This window comes from Erythrolamprus reginae, chromosome 5 (genome assembly GCF_031021105.1).
Source record: "Erythrolamprus reginae isolate rEryReg1 chromosome 5, rEryReg1.hap1, whole genome shotgun sequence".
Lineage (NCBI taxonomy): Eukaryota > Metazoa > Chordata > Lepidosauria > Squamata > Dipsadidae > Erythrolamprus > Erythrolamprus reginae.
Window position 1 is genome coordinate 32,407,443 of NC_091954.1, and position 16,706 is coordinate 32,424,148.

At 41.0% G+C, this 16,706-nt stretch overlaps 1 protein-coding gene across 12 annotated transcripts in view; it reads right to left on the reverse strand.

Annotated features, from left to right (window-relative positions):
• Positions 1-16,706, reverse strand: part of FAM149B1 (family with sequence similarity 149 member B1) — a 37,811-nt gene that overhangs the window by 3,530 nt on the left and 17,575 nt on the right. For 5 of the 12 annotated variants that reach the window (XM_070752296.1, XM_070752295.1, XM_070752293.1 and 2 more), the window contains 9 exons: positions 15,070-15,237; positions 13,435-13,622; positions 12,329-12,462; positions 11,295-11,407; positions 9,281-9,505; positions 7,610-7,730; positions 6,850-6,975; positions 3,504-3,585; positions 3,276-3,407 (listed from right to left, as the gene is read on the reverse strand). In XM_070752296.1, the coding sequence (XP_070608397.1) occupies positions 3,276-3,407; positions 3,504-3,585; positions 6,850-6,975; positions 7,610-7,730; positions 9,281-9,505; positions 11,295-11,407; positions 12,329-12,462; positions 13,435-13,622; positions 15,070-15,237 (1,289 nt within the window). Of the gene's footprint in view, positions 1-1,042; positions 2,165-3,192; positions 3,408-3,503; positions 3,621-6,849; positions 6,976-7,609; positions 7,731-9,280; positions 9,506-11,294; positions 11,408-12,328; positions 12,463-13,434; positions 13,623-15,069; positions 15,238-16,706 lie in introns of those variants that run through there. The other 7 variants (XR_011559164.1, XM_070752297.1, XM_070752299.1 and 4 more) reach the window with 7 other exon arrangements.

Sequence of the window (16,706 nt, forward strand, 5' to 3'; positions counted from 1 at the left end):
ATTCGGGTTCGGGAGGCCGCCGAGAAGCGCCACCGCCCGGCTGTCACCTTTGCAGAAGAGCCACGGAGCTGTCGGCCAGTCAGGAGGCTCAAAGGGAGGTGGGGAATCCCAATAAGGAATTCCATGGGCGGAGCTTTGATGTCACAGAGACGTCCTTCCTGGCCGGCAGAAACATGGACTCCAGGAAGGACGCCCATTTTGAGCCCATGGGGTGAGATCTTGGATGGAGCCCCAGATTGAGTATCAGTAGTCTTGTATGTCTTCCATTTTCTAATTATTGCTCCCACAGTTGATTTCTTGACACCAAGCTGCTTGCCTATTGCAGATTCAGTCTTCCCAGCCTAGTGCAGGGCTACAATTTTGTTTCTTGTGTCCTTCAACAGCTCTTTGGTCTTCACCATAGTGGAGTTTGGAGTGTGACTGTTTGAGCTTGTGGACAGGTGGCTTTTATACTGATAACAAGTTCAAACAGGTGCCATTACTACAGGTAATGAGTGGAGGACAGAGGAGCCTCTTAAAGAAGAAGTTACAGGTCTGGGAGAGCAAGAAATCTTGCTTCTTTGTAGATGACCAAATACTTATTTTCGACCATAACTTGCAAATAAATTCATTAAAAATCAGACAATGTCCTTTTCTGGATGTGTTTTCTCATGTTGTCTCTCGTGGTTGAGGTCTACTTATGATGTCAATTACAGGCCTCTCTCATCTTTTTACGTGGGAGAACTTGCACAACTGGTGTCTGGCTAAATACTTTCCCCCCCACTGTATATGAACAGCTATACTGTATAAGTTTGCCAAATAAATAAATACTAACTTTTCTGAGTGACCCTGAGCCAGCGATTCTCAGCCTACCCTGTTAAACAAGATTGCCTTGAAGTTAAAACTACATAGCATACTTACCCACCTTAAGCTCTTTGACGGGGGAAAAAAGTAGAATGAAAATTTTTAAAGTATTCTGGAAATTCATTTTTCCATTTCCAGTTTCTATCATTTTTAAATTCAGGAGGTAGGCCCCAACCCTGATATTTAATTTCAACTCAAATACAGTCTAGAAAATGCTTTAATTTGCATACAAAATAGTCTCCATTTTACAATTTAATCAGACTCTGCCTATCTTGTTTCTTTTACATCTCTCACATGGTATCAGGGAAAATGCAAAGTTACCTTTGTTTTATACATAGCTTCAGCAGTTAATGGCTGCATTTACTAGTTCATCTTACTAATTAAGTCTGTTGAATTACATTAAAATTATGTTAGACATTAAACACAATATTTAGGTTGCTATGTTTTTATCTGTTTCTACATACCTCACCGGATGTGTCTCCTACAAAACGTAGAAAATATTCTGTCTTCCCAATGAGAAAACCCTAAACTCTTAAATCTGAGTATATGGTGAAAAAGTTACTTAAAAGTTTTCATCAAAATTTTTCATTTACTTAAAAAAGATATTATGTATTGACTACAATTGAAAAATACACAGCTAAAGCGGTGCTTTATGATCGCAGCCAAAGTTGGCATAGTTAAAAAGTGATTAAACATGTATGGATTTAATTGGAAAATAATGGTATCCTGCATAAACATATAGGAATTCAAATATACTGTGTTTAATCCTGGTCACCTTTCAAATACCAATTTTCCCCAAATACATGAACTAGTAATGACAACCTTCAACTGTTTAAACATTTAGGGAAACTACTTGAGGTGCAGACCAATCAATAATCAAATTTAATATCGTTATAAATAATATTGTTAAACATATTGCTATTAGGTATTAGTAACTAGCAAGTCTTTGAATCATAACTAGTATTGCCACTGCATTCTTCAGCTAAACATTTTTGTAATGGAACATACCAACGGCATGATAGCGGAGTTCCACAGAACACAAACTTTTAGTGCTCCATCAAAAAAGAGGGTGACAGTTTCTGCTGGCACAAAATTCTCCTATAGCCACATAGTCTTTGGCATTTGTTATACAAAAATATGACTTTTTAAAAGAAAAAAATCAAATTCTTCTGTAAATGGATTTGATATTGCTGTCGTTGAATACTCTTCTAAAAGCTTCAGAAGATTCTCCCTCCTTGGAGATGGATGGCTTAAAATCCCTGTTTAGTTCGTGATCCAGCTCGGCTGTGAATTTCTACAGAACCATATAACTGAAGACCTACTAAGCAAGAATGAGATAAGGCTTGAAAGTAACTACAGTATACAATTCCAGTCTACTTTATTACCTGTAAAAAAAACAACATTATTGCCTTCAAGACATCGAGACAATAAAGCTGTTGTACATTTTTCAAGCGTGCATCTTATGTTATCAATCTTTGGCACAAGGGCACTGTTCTCACCCAGCTCCTCAAACATGACAAACCCTCTGAAAGTAACTCAAATATTCCTTTATTAGAAGCGCTAGCAGTCCCAGCACAAAATTTCTCTCTCAACGCAGGCTAACAAGTCTGGTTGGCCAGAATATGAATAGTCTGCCACATCTATTTATCTCCATCCCGCCTTTTATACCTAGAGCTAAGGTGGGGCTTCACTAGCATCAGTGGCTCTTCCCTCCCAAAGATGACCCACAGATTTCCACTGCTCCCCTCTGCCTTCTGCACATCCACATCTCAGGCACTGGACCAAGCTGTTCATCCTCTTTCTCATCAGCCACCTCCAGACCTGTGGGTTGTTGACTCTCCATCTTAGGGCTGATGGACGGCCCAGGCTCTGCCTCTGTCTCTGCCAGCTCCACTCCCTCTTCCCTCTTAGCGCTCTCAGGTTGACTTGATGCTGACCCTGACTCCCATGCCGCTGCCTCCTCTGATTCAGCTGTTGATGGGGCCAATGGCCAACAGGCCACAATAGGCGCGTCTTGTGTGAATCAAGTTTCTCTGCAAAACTACTTGTTGCGTTTTGTGAAAAAGTAAATCCAGAATGAGTTATGGAATTGTTTCAGCTATTAAGGTTCATGTGACTGAGCTGAGTCTATTTGTCATCTGTCTGCAGTTTTTATTCTTATGGGGCATATAACATAACACGATAGGTTGCAATTTGTCTTTTTGAAACTACTGTGACAATCTGGCGGCTACCCTCTTGTTAAACTGACTGAATAAACTGAATGGGAATAAACCCTGGAGTGTATCCTGAATGAGATTAAAAATGTTATTCTGGCTTAAGAAATAAACTAGGCAAAAATGACAAAACACATTTCAAAAAAAGATGCCAGGTTTTTTATGGCTTGCAACCAAATAGATTGTACACATTCTCAGATCTGTTCCTTTACTTCTTACCCAGAGGGGGATGGTCATTATCTTCCTCATCTTCATCAAGAAAATGACCAAGAGGCTGGTGGTGGAAAGAATTAATGTAGGAAGAGCTAGATATCCCTAAACTGGTTCCTGTGACACCTACGTTGACAGGATCTGTAGAATAATAAAGATTCCAATGTTGAAGTTGCTTTATGTTATTTGCTCTACATTAAGCAGTCATTTTTAAAAAGTGTTCAGCTATCAATGTACCTGTACCAGCAGATCCTTTATTGTTTCGTGGCTGATTAGCATAATCAATAACAGTGCACGAACGACGATATTGTGTTTCTGCCTAAAGGGTTCAGATCAAATTTATTGCATCAGGTCCTGCATCAAATCATACAAATCCAAAATATTCAGCAAAATGTTCATGGTTCCAACCCATCCTAAATGCATATAGCGTATATCAGGGGTGTCAAAGTCAAGGCCAAATCCGCCCAGCAGGGTGTTTAGATCTGGCCTGAAGGGCTGCCTGGAAACAGAAAAGGACAGCGTGCGCCCCTTCTGAAATCCTTTTTCGCTGGCAAAGGCTTGCAGGAAGCCGTCACAGCTGAAAATGAAGCTTGCAAGTGCCTCATGCGGCACACCTGAGCTCCATTTTCGTTGGCAGAGCTCTCGGGCCACCATAGACACCCCTGACACAAGTGTTGTCGAGCTGGACACGTCCATCCCGGCCCTTTGAAGTCAAATACTACTCTGAAGCGGCCCTCAATGAAATTTAGTGTGACAACCCTGGTATAACCCAAGGTAGATATCCAGGTTACTCGCTGAAGGAACACATACTGGTATTTCTTTGGATGCAAACAAATCTCTCTGCTTGATCTGGAATCTTCCCTGTTAAGTTTGTATGCAGATATAGAAGTTGTCCTCTACATACAACAGTTTCTTTAGTCACTGTTCAAAATTACAAGGGCATTGAAAAAAAAGACTTATGACCCTTTTTTCACACTTGTATCATCCCGGTGGTCACATGATCAAAATTCAGAAGCTTGGCAACTGACTTGTATCTATGACGGTTGCACTATCTCAGGGTCCTGTCATCACTTGACACCTTCTAACACGCAAAGTCAATGGGGAAGCCAGATTCACTTAACAATTATGTGACTAACTTAACACCTGCACTGCATTGGCAGCCTTAAGTCTTGAAAGACTATGATATTGCGCTCTGGAAAGAGTTCCTAGGACAGCATCCAGTGTGGCAAAAGAGGCCAATCTGAGTGTGGCAATCCCTTCCACACTGAGCGCAGATCCATTCTGTCCCATCTGCCCCCTGGATTTCGTTGATTTCGGGACTGCCTCTTTGTCTCACACTGCCAAACAAGTGTCTCCTCGAAATTGTGGTGGCCATGCTGCGTCTTTAGCCTCCAAGCTGAATGATCAGAGGTCAAGGTTTCTCAGCTGTTAATGTCCAATAAATCCCTTTTACAGATATCCTTATATCGCAGCTGTGTTCTCCCTTTGGGGTGCTTTCCTCTGTTGCCTCTAAGCTGCGCATGTCTGCGCGCGCGCACCCCAAAACACCCCCCGCACACCCTTTTCCAAGGGCGCGCAAGAAGCCGCGGCCGCCCCCACCCCTCCGCACCTCCGCCCCCCTCGCGCCCCTGGCTTCTCGCCGCTGCCCCCTGCCTGCCCGATCCGCCTCTCTTTCTCCTCCTCTGCTTCCCACCTTGGGGCGTGGCTCCTTCCGCACCGGGAAAGCCCGCCCCTCTCGCAGTCCCTTCGCCAAGAGTGCTTTCGTCCCGGGTTGTCAGCGAGGGGGCTGCAGGAGAGGCAGGGCAGGCGTTCTCACAGCGGAGGCCGGCAAAGGTGATTTTCAATGTCGGGTGCGCAGGTGCGTGCGCTCCCCATTCCCCTGCCAGCCCGCTCGGAACATTCAAAATAAGAAAAACTTTCGCCAGCAAAGGTTTTTATTTTGAATGTTCCGAGCGGGCTTGCAGGGGGATGGGGAGTGCACGCACCCGCGCGCCTGACATTAAAAATCACCTTCGCCGGCCTCCGGTGAGAAGAGCAGAGAGAGAACGAGAGAGAGTGAGAGCAACAGACAGAGCAAGATAGAGAGAAAGTGAGAAAGAGAGAGAGAAAGAGATAGAAAGAGAGAGAACAAGAGAAAGAGTGAGAGAAAGAAAACAAGAAAGAGTGAGAGAGAGAGAAAGCGAGAGAGAGAAAGAAAACAAGAGAGAAAGTGAGAAAAAGAGAGAGAGAGAAAGAGGGGGAGAGAAAGAGAGAGAGATGAGAGAGGAAGGAAGAGAGTGAGAGAGAGGAAGAAAGCAAGAGAGAGACAGAGTAAGCAAGAGAGAGAGAGAAGAGTGGAAGGAAGAGAGAGAGAGAGAGAAATGATAGAAAAAAGGGGAGAAAAGAGAAATGAGAAAATGATTGAGATAGAGAATGACAGGGAAGAGAGAGAAACAGAGAGAGAAGTGACTCTTGATTTAAAGCATATGGTAAAAGCACTTAAATAATAACAGAGAGAAAAACACCCAGCCCCTACCTGTTTTTATTAATAGCTATGTTTTTGGTTTTGCTGGTTGTTTTAGTTTTAATAGTAATGGATTTTGGTTTTTTAAAATTATTAATTTCTTTTAATAAAAAAGATTTTTTTCTTATTTATTTATTTATATTATTATTATTATTATTATTATTATTATTATTATTATTATTATTATTATTATTATTATTATTATTATTTTTCTATGCTGCCTAGTCCCAAGGGGACTGCCGCTCAGACACTATACTTTTCCGCCCACACCGGGGAAAAAACTAGAGGGAACTTTGGTGCTTTCCCTGAACTAGTTCACCATACATGAGATCTTTCGGAATTCACCCATCATCCATTCTCACAACATGCCCAAGCCAGAGAAGACATTGCTGTTTCAATAGTGTATACATGCTAGAAATTCCAGCATGTTTCAAGACTTTGCTATTTAGAATGTTGTCATGCCAGGTGGCCAAGGATACTTCAGAGACAGCACATATGGAAGGTATTCATCTTTCTCTCTCGCCGTGGGTAAAGGGTTCAAGCTTTGCTGCAATGAAAGAGTGTGCTCAGGAAACAGGCTGTATAAACCTGGATCTTTGTATGGTCTCTCTTTGTATGTCCTTCTTATTAGGCCATACTCTCTTTCTGAGTCTAGAGAATGTGGTGGCCGCTTTACTACTACTACGCTCAGGATCTAGAGAAAAAATGTTGCCGATGGTTGAGCCAAGATACACAAAGTCATGGACTACCTCCAATTCTTGTGCAAAGATTGTAATATGTAAACATTTGGAAGGACAACTTCTAAACCCTCTGCGCACCCCATTTTTGCAAAAAGTGCACCCATTTTTCACAAAAATGGGACAAAGGACAAGGCTTCTGGAAGCCAAAAATGGTTGTAGAAGATGCACTGTTATTTCCACCCTCTTTTGGGGAGAAAAAGTTGTGTTTTATACTCCGAAAAATGCCAGTCTCCCTTCAGACCTCTAACAAGTTATACAATGTGGCAATTTCCTGAGAGGTCCCCAAAATAAGGAATTCTGTACAATATTCTATTACAAATGGAATTTTTTTACACCTTACCCAAAATGCATGTGATGTATTAGGCCTGGAAAAACTCTCAGGTAATAAAAATCTCTCATGAACTGGTTGATGGCTGACATCATCTGCTACTGCACTTCGAGCCCGGTTAGCATTTACCCGGGATTTCTGCAACATGAAGAGAAAAAAAGTTTTATATCCAAAAGAGCTATTTCAAAAATTAGAAATAAGCATCAAATATATGCAACAGTTCTAACTCTCTTGGTTAAAGAGAGGTTGCATAGGATTATTTAGTGCAGCTTTCCTCCCAATTTCCTAAGTTTCCCCTAAATATAGCATTTGGGATGTAGGTGCTGTGATTATCTTTGCACAGGTTCAGTGATGCCTGAAAAGTTTAGTAGCCTTATTTAAGAGATATTATAGTTCCACATAAAGAGAAAAGTTGGAGGTGTCTGTCCACATAATAGAAGAAATACAAGTGGTGTCACAAATCACAGCCGTCGGCCTTACGGGGCCGCTGATTTGAATGCCAGGTAATTCACAAATAAAAAGCAATATTGTTCAGTTTCTAGATCATCAACCTCCTATAGCATCTCTCAATGATTAGACATCCTATTATTTCAGGTTTTTGTTAGCATATTTCAATGAGTGTTTATAGAAAAAAATAACCATGAAAGCCATTAATAAAAACCTTTCATTTAGAACTGAAAAATAATTTTTAAAATGTTATTCTTTTTTAAAAAAAATCAGGGATAATCTACAGGGGCAGTAGGAAACTTTAAAAAACACACAGTTGATTTACCGTTTGCTTTTGGGATACTACTACATGTTCTGTTCCTTCTATGGTACTAATAGGAGGCAAGAGATTATTTCTGCTTAATGGCATCGGAGAAGGGGATGACAGCTGCTCATTTGCAGCAGAGCTGAAAGGGAAAAAAATAGCAGTACTTACAAGCTGTCCAATTCCATTATAAATGGTAAGTTTGACATAAACTTCTTTAAATTGAAAATTGAAAACGGTAGGCCTTGCAAGCTGAAGCAGTGTTCGTTGATGATGGCCTGGGGATAGTTGAGACTAAGCAAGTGGTGAACTCCACATTAGGTGCATTTCAGTGGAGATATGAAATGGATCTTGTTTTTATGTTTATGAAGTTTACTTGCCACCCATCTCTTATGCAATAACTCTCAGTATCATGATTTTTATCAAGGTCTCTTTCTAGTATTACATTGAACAGTAATTCTAAGTGGTCAATATCAATTTTCCCACTAGCCTAAAAACAAAATAATCTGCAACAGTGTTTTTCAACCGTGGCAACTTTTTAAGAAGTGCAAACTTTGAGAGAGTTGAGCAGTTTAGAAACATGAAAAACAAGCAAATAAATAAAATAAAAGGTGTCAAAGTTGAGAAACACTGATCTACAGAAAACTTAAAATCCTCTGTATTTACTTATAACTAACTAATTAACTTATTTAAATTTAATTTAATTTAATTTAAATTTATGTGCTGCCCAGCTCCCGAAGGGCTCTGGACAGCTTACAACAGAAAAGAGACATCTAAAAAAAGACAATTTAAAACCCCTTTAAAAAACCATACATATCTTTTGAGGCCAGATCTAGAAGTTGTATCATTTGATCAATGGCCCCAGGCCTGCTGGCAGAGCCAGGTCTTTAAAGCTTTCCAGAAGGCCAGTAGGTTGGGGACAGTATGGATCTCAGGAAGTAGTTGATTATAGAGAGCCGGTGCTACCACAGGGAAGGCCCTTCCCCATGGCCAACTGACATTGCTTAACCGACGGAACCTAGAGAAGGCCAACCCCGTGTGCCCTTATCGGCCGCTGGGAGCTATGCTATTTATAATTAAGTAATGAAGGATGTTTTTACTTATTTGCTTTCTATCTTGCACTGTGCTTGGAGCGGAAGTTGATATGCACAGCATTTTCTCCTCCTAATTTTCTGCAACTTAAACAATCTGGTGTGATATGTTATGCTGAAAAAAGGGAGACTCGCCTAACGTCTCCAAGTGAACCTCTGTGGGCACACCCAGGTACTCTTGCAATTTACTTCCGAATGTTCCCTTTTTATACCAACAAGTATCTGTTTCAAATAAATAAAGGGAACACTCAAATAACACATCCTAGATCTGAATGAATGAAATATTCTCATTGAATACTTTGTTCTGTACAAAGTTGAATGTGCACAACAGCATGGGAAATTGATTGTCAATAAGTATTGCTTCCTAAGTGGACAGTTTGATTTCACAGAAGTTTGATTTACTTGGAGCTATATTGTATGTTTAAGTGTTCCCTTTCTTTTTTTGAGCAGTGTATATACAAGACTGTTCAGTGCAACAGGATGAATTCACTCAGTCACTCCGAATCATGACTGAGATAGGTGGCTCTATGAATTTACAAAATGGGTCAATAAATAACAGGAAAGAAGGAAAGAATTCATCTCATCTTATATGTCAACCTACAGTCGAGTTCCCCTGATGACATCATCTAAGGCTCGTGGGGTTCCTGAGCGAGAAAGGCTGGCATTGATAGGATGCAGGGTACGTGGTGGGGGGTTACGCCTCCTCGCCGACTGTGCACAGTAGGACAGAGAAGATGCACTGAGCTCAAGGGGACGATTTGGCCGAGCTCTGGTTGACAAGATAGAACTAGATCCTGGTCTCATAAGCATTCTTTCATCATAGTCTCTAAAACCAAGAGAGGGTGCAAAAGCAAAATAATGCAATGAACTATCAAGCCGAAAGAAAAGAAAGAAAAACGCGGAGGCTGCAGGAGTCGGGATGTGTGGAAGAGGTCCACGGGAGAACTGGGGGGACCCCAGCCCACGCCTGCTGCTTGCTCTCCCGGAAAGACCCCAGCCCACACCTTCGGGAGCTTCCCAGCCGGGTCCCTTCCACGGGGCAGTGGCCACGGCTCCCCCCAGTTCTCCCGCTGACCCTTTCCACACACGCACACCATCCCCAGCCTCCGCGCTGCCGGTTGGCTGTCATCTTCTAAAGAAGCAAGAAGAGAAGGAGAAGCTGGGTGCCGGTGGTGGTGAAGGAAGGCGCCCAGCTCCTCCTCCTCTTCTTGCTTCTTTAGAAGATGACAGCCGGCCGGCGGCGCGGAGAATGTGGCCCGGAGGCTGGGAGGGAGGCGGAATACAGGAGGAGGAGGAGGAGGGAGGCCAGGAGGGAGAGGGGGAAGGAGGGAGGGAGGAAATCAGAGAAGACGCACGTACAAACCGCCCGTGCGTTTCCCTCCCTTCCCTTCCAGTCATTGCAAGCCGGACAGTAACTGTTGACTTTTCCGTTAATCCACCCACGAGGCTCTTTCTGGGCAGCCTGCGCTGTCTCCCCCGTCTCCTCCCCTCCACCCACACCCGAACAAAATCCGAATGCCGGCGGAAATGAGGCAAAAGGGGTGAATTTTGGGCTTGCGCGCATTAATCGCTTTTCCATTGATTCCTATGGGAAACTTTGTTTCGTCTTACGAACTTTTCACCTTATGAACCTCCTCCTGGCACCAATTAAATTCATATCATGAGGTATTACTGTATTTATCTTTACACCATCTTATAGAATTTTATTCTTGTATCTAATTTTTTATCTCGTCAGTTATAAATATCTAATTTATATTTCAGGATCTTAATTCTACAATGTAATAAATTATGCATTTAAACTAAAAGTAACTTACAAGCTTACAGGTTTAATACAATCAAATATTTAAAAGCCATTAAAGTTATACATGTTTTAATTAATTATCTGACTAATAAGTTGCAGAAGTATTCTGTTTCCATAGATACAAGTAGAAAGTCAACTCTAAAATCTGTCTGAACAAAGACTGAACCCCAAATACAGTGGTACCTCATCTTACGAACTTAATTCGTTCAGTGACCAGGTTTGTAAGTAGAAAAGTTCGTAAGAAGAAGCAATTTTCCCCATGAGAATCAATGTAAAAGCAAATAATGCGTGCAACCCCATCCCGAAAGTCACCCCTTTTGCCTTGCGCCGCTGGGAATCCCTGCTTCCGGACTTCCATTGCCAGCCGAAGCACCCATTCTTGCATTGCTGGGATTTCCCCTCGCCTCCCCTTGCTGGGAATCCCCACCTCCGAACTTCCGTTGCCAGCCGAAGCGCCCGTTCTTGCGTTGCTGGGATTTCCCTGAGCCCCCCCTTGCTGGGATTCAAAGCAACGCTGGCAAAAATGAAGGGAACCCCAGCGAGGGGAGCCTCCGGGGAATCCTAGGAATGCAAGAACGGGCGCTTCGGCTGGCAATGGAAGTCCAGAGGCGGGGCATCCCAGCGGCGGCGGCTCGGGTTCGTAAGGCGAAAATAGTTCGGAAGAAAAAGCAAAAAATCTAAAACACCGGGTTCATATCTCGAAAAATTTGTTAGTAGAGGCGTTCATAAGACGAGGTACCACTGTACTTCAGATTCATCTCTGTAATCAAAAAGCCAGCTTTTTGCAGAACAAACAATTTTTGTAAATTCTTACAATATTTTGTCCATCAAGGGCAAGGTCCTTGGATGTAAGGGAATCCCATGAATTACCATCAAGCCATTCAAATTACGTTGTACACCAGCATTTGCACCTTGAGAAACATTTACCTATACATTAGAAGAAATTAAATTGGGTCATAATTAAACAACAATGATAAGAAAAAGTTAATTCACAATAGTTCATTCCCACTGGCCATTTCTACTAAAAAGGGTAAGAAAAGAGAAGTCTATAATTGTAAAGAAAATTAGTCTTTGATGTTGCATAATAAATGCAATAAGGCACATAGAAAGAAAATGTTTTCATTTTGGACACAATTAAATAAATGTAACATCAAAGACTAATTTTAAGCTCAGTTTTGTATGCCACCTTTGAAAATAAATCACAACAACACTATTAAATTCTACTCTTTGTAAATACTGTCAACTCATTCCCAAGCAACGGGCCTCTGACAAGCAACTAAGGCTGGCTGGATCTTTCTTTTAAGTACTATACATGTGATAAGTTATACAAGAGGATTATATAGAAAATGAAAGAGTGAAAAAAGGAAATAAACTGAATTAAACAGATGAAACACAGACTTAATACGTATACGTATTTCAATAATACGTACATACATACATACAGAATGTACCTCACTTGCAGAGTATGCACAATGAGAATCAGAATATTATTATTATTATTTATTAAATTTGTATGCCGCCCCTCTACGCAGACTCGGGGCGGCTCACAACTTTAAAAATATATTTTTAAAACTCAGAGAGATTAACTCAGTTAATTTTAAACTGAAGAAATCGTATTCCTTTCTGATTTCCATTAAGCTGAGCAGAATCAACATTAACATCTTTTATGCTTAATCAAAACCTCACACAGTATTTTTAAAGAAACTGAATACTTATGTTCCAATCCCAATCTCAAAATATAAGAGCATTTGCAGCACAAGGAAAAGACTTCTAAAATATGTGATAACATATGACCACCAACACCACCAAAAACATTTTGAAGGACAATTGATCAATTATTAAATTTACCAGATTTGAAGAGATAGAGGGCATCTTGGTTTGTGGCATCCGAGGTAATACCAAAGGCAAAGGTTCAAACTGCATAAAAGGACTCCCGGAATCTGTCCGGTTTGCTTCTACAGAAATGACATTCTTCCCATCATCTACCAATATCCCAAACAAATAACAAATAACAATCCTTATAGGCAAGTTTTTCAGATATTAAAAAACCTACAGCCTGATTTCTCTCATAATTGCTTAAAGAACTACAGCAATATGTGGTTAACGCTTGAACATTTAATACTTGATAATTGAACAAGCATCAATAGATTAAAGAAACTAAATAATAATTGAACAAGCATCAATAGGTTAAATTAAATGTAGCCCAGTATTCTGGCTAAATTTGATTAGGGATAATTCATGCAGCAACTATTTTTATCTTTTGTTTCATAGCTTGCTATTATGAGAAGCTGCACACACACAACTGCTTGTGAAACGAAATAATAACATCTCAAGATTTGCAACACAGATTGTTTAAGCATCTAATTCTGTCATTTGCTGAAGCAGCTAGGGGTGTATGCTAAAAGGAATCTGTGTTTTCTTACAACTCCCAAACTTATTAGAAACATCTTCAAAGGAAAATACAGAGACAGTTCTAATCTAATAATAAATACAATTAATTTGTCAAGCATAGCTAAAACATTACAGAATATAAATACAATTAATGTGTCAAGCATAGCCTAAAACATTACAGTAATACTAAGCATTATTAGAATTAGGAAAGTTCCAAATATAACGGCAAAAAGCTAAATACTATTTTAACAAAAATACATGATTTACTATATCCAAACTATATTCAGGTCCAGTCCATGTCATATTACAAAAACGCATACCTGTAATTACTAATGCTGTATCTGTAATAAAATTGTTTTTGGGAAGAGTTTTTAGAAGAGGCATCCATTTTACCAGTGGTGTCAAAGCTTGGCAACTTGCAGATTTATGGACTTCAATTTACCGAATTCCCCAGTCAGCCTTACTGGTTGGGGAATTCTGGGAGTTGTAGTCCACAAGTTTTTAAGTTGTCAAGCCTGGGCACTCCTGCAGTATATAGATAGAATTACAGCCTAAAAACAAACCTGAGGATGAACCTTCCCAATGTCTGCAGATCAGCTGCTCCATGTAGCCCAAGACTTCGCTCCACACATCATCAAATACGAAAGAAAAAACTGCATCTCTCATGCAGCACGATGGTGAGATTGGAGGAAACCCTAGTTTCCGTCTGGCTGGTGAAAGTCCCATTTTCCATTCATGCAATTCTTCTTCCCTTTGAAAAAAGCAGGTAAACCTTACAGCTGTTCACTACTTAAAACTGTTGGCCAACGGCTTCTCACAGAAGTTCATAGAGCTGGGATTTGGAAACACAAATTGGAAAAACCACAGCTATTAGAGCTCTTCTCCACTTTATAGGAGGAACTGATTGAATTCCTGCCTTTATCCGTCTCTCCCGCTGTTAGGACATCTCTGATGGGAGAAGAGCAAGTCAAGTATTTATAACAGGCTTTGTTGCAAGATATTATCTATTGCCCTTTATCATCCAATGAAAACTAAAAAAAAGTTTTTTACAGGTTTATACTGTTTAATACAGCAGATCTTTTTATTGTTACAAAGAAATATACAATTCTAGGTCAATATAAATAAGGGGTGTCAAACTCAAGGCCCAGGCCCCACATCTGGCCCATGGTGCTTAGATCTGTCTCGTGGGGCCACTCTGGAAACAGCGAAGGACTTGCCCCAGTGCCTCTGCCAGTGAAAATGGAGCAGCCCTTGAGGGCAGCCCTTGTGAGCTCTGTTTTCACTGGCAGAGGGTTTCAGGAGGGCGTTGCAGGCAAAAACGGAGCATGGGAGGTTGTTTTTGCTGGCAGAATGCTCTAGTGTCACAGACGCCCCCAACACGTGTGACGTGAAGCTGGCCACACCCACCCTGCCCCGAGGCCAAACACAACTTTGACACAGCCCTCAATGAAATTGAGTTTGACACCCCTGTTATAAAGTCACTAAATATGCTCTCTACATGGAGCTACCTCTGAAAAGTGTTCGGAAACTACAAAGTCTGCAGAATGCAGCCGCGCGAGCAGTCATGGGCCTGCCAGGGTATGCCCATGTTTCTCCAGCACTCCGCGGATTGCACTGGCTGCCAATTGGTTTCTGGACCTGATTCAAAGTGTTGGTCATGACCTATAAAGCCCTACATGGTATAGGACCAGATTACTTACAGGACCGCCTGCTGCTGCATGAATCCCAGCGCCCTGTTAGGTCCCACAGAGTTAGCCTTCTCCAGGTCCTGTCAACTAGACTATGTCACTTGGTGGGCCCTAGGGGAGGGCCCAGGCTCTCTGGAATCAATTTCCCCCAGAGATTCACACTGCTCCCACTCTCCTTGCCTTTCGTAAGAATTTGAAAACGTATTTATGCCATCAGGCTTGGGGTCACTAGACCCCAGACTCTGGCCAGTGAATGTGTAGGATGTTGTAGAGTGTATTTGAATGTTTGATTTTTAGATGTTTAGCTTTTTTAGAATATTTAAAATTGGTTATTATGTTAATTGGATTTAGAAATGTTTTATATACTGTGTTGGGTTTTTTTACTTAAATGTTGTGAGCCACCCCGAGTCCATGGAGAGGAGCGCCATACAAGTCAGTCAAACAAACAAACAAACAAACAAACAAACAAACAAACAAACGAAGTTGTTGTGAAATGTATTCAATACCTACACATCTCTGCGGTCAAATGCTAAGTATTCCTCCATTATTCCTTCAGAGATAATCACAGTATCTTCCAGTTCTTCATTCTCAAACATCTTTAGCTCAGAGATTTTTGAAAAGTTGTCTTCTTTACCAAGAGAAACAGAAAGGGGAACTTTTTTGCCCCAAATAGTAAACCTGCATAACAAACAAGGCTTTTTAATGTCAATAATAAAGTTGGCTTCTTTCTCTTTAAGATCCAAAGTGCAGATAATCTGCTGTTCATTGCATTAAAACTTTTTATATCCTGTTTTGTTTGTAGAACAAGGCATTCAAGTGCTTGTAGATTATAAAATATTGTCCTTGCATACACTGTTACAATTTTAGGCTTGACGCAATGAAAGAAAGAAAGAAAAGCAGAAAATTCCACAAAGTGTATCTACTTCAATATGCACACCACATGATTAGTTTTAAAAATAAATAAAAGGTTGTAATTCCATTCAGTTTTTAAAACAAAAATCAAGGTACAGGTCGCTTTCATTTAGCACTGCCTTGGATAGCGACTATTCATATTCCAACCAATAGCATGCATTTATGATAATACAAGACTTCAGTGTGAAATTAATTAAGATCAGTTTCAGGCAACAAGTCCAAGGGAGAGTTCTAATCAAGTAGCATCAAGTTAAGATAAGGTGACCAGATGTCCCGCTTTTGGAGCGACAGTCCTGCTTTTGAATGATGTGTCTTGTGTCCTGCCGGGTTTCAAAAATGTCCTGATTTTGGACATTTTTTCACTAGTATACTAATCTGAACATTTCTGAACACAATGAAAGGAAAATTGAAGTGAAAAAATTAATGTTTATTTGTTTATTTTGGTCATAGATGCTCGCGGGCCCCCCCCCCCCCATTTTTATGCAATTTTGTTCATTTTTAACTTGATTAGCCTGCAAAATCAGAACCTTTTGACCATCTTTGGCATTGGCATACTAATTTGAACATTCTGAACATAATGAAATGAAAATTGAAATGAGAAAAAATGATGTTCGCAAAGATTATACACTTGTGCTCCTCCGTGTCCTTTTAGACCCGAAGTATAAAAAGGTTGGTTCTATTTATTTATTAGATTTGTATGCCGCCCCACTCCGCAGACTCAGGGCGGCTCACAACAATAACAAGAACAATATAAGAACAAATCTAATAATTTAAAAAACACTAAAAACCCCATTATTAAAAGCAAACACACACACAAACATTCCATGTATAAACTGTATAGGCCCGGGGGAGATGTGTCAGATCTGAAGTTTCCGAACACTTTTCAAAGGTAGCCCCATGTAGAGAGCATTACAGTAGTCGAACCTCGAGGTGCCTCCTTATAAGGAGCCGGAAAGGACCCCCTCCCCAAGGAGGCGTTGACAATCTCCTGGACCCAGCTCCGTGTCACCTCCCCGCTGGCCGAAACCAGCCAGGAGGGACACGGATCCAGTAAGCAGGTGGCAGAACTCACAACTCCAATGGCCTTGTCCACTTCATCAGGTGTCACCAGATCAAACTCTTCCCAGACAGGTGGACAAGTACATGCCCCAGTCACCTCGACTGACTCGTTGTCAGTCGACTCTGTTATCCAATTGGAGTCGAGGTCCGCTCGGATCCGAGCGATTTTATCAGCA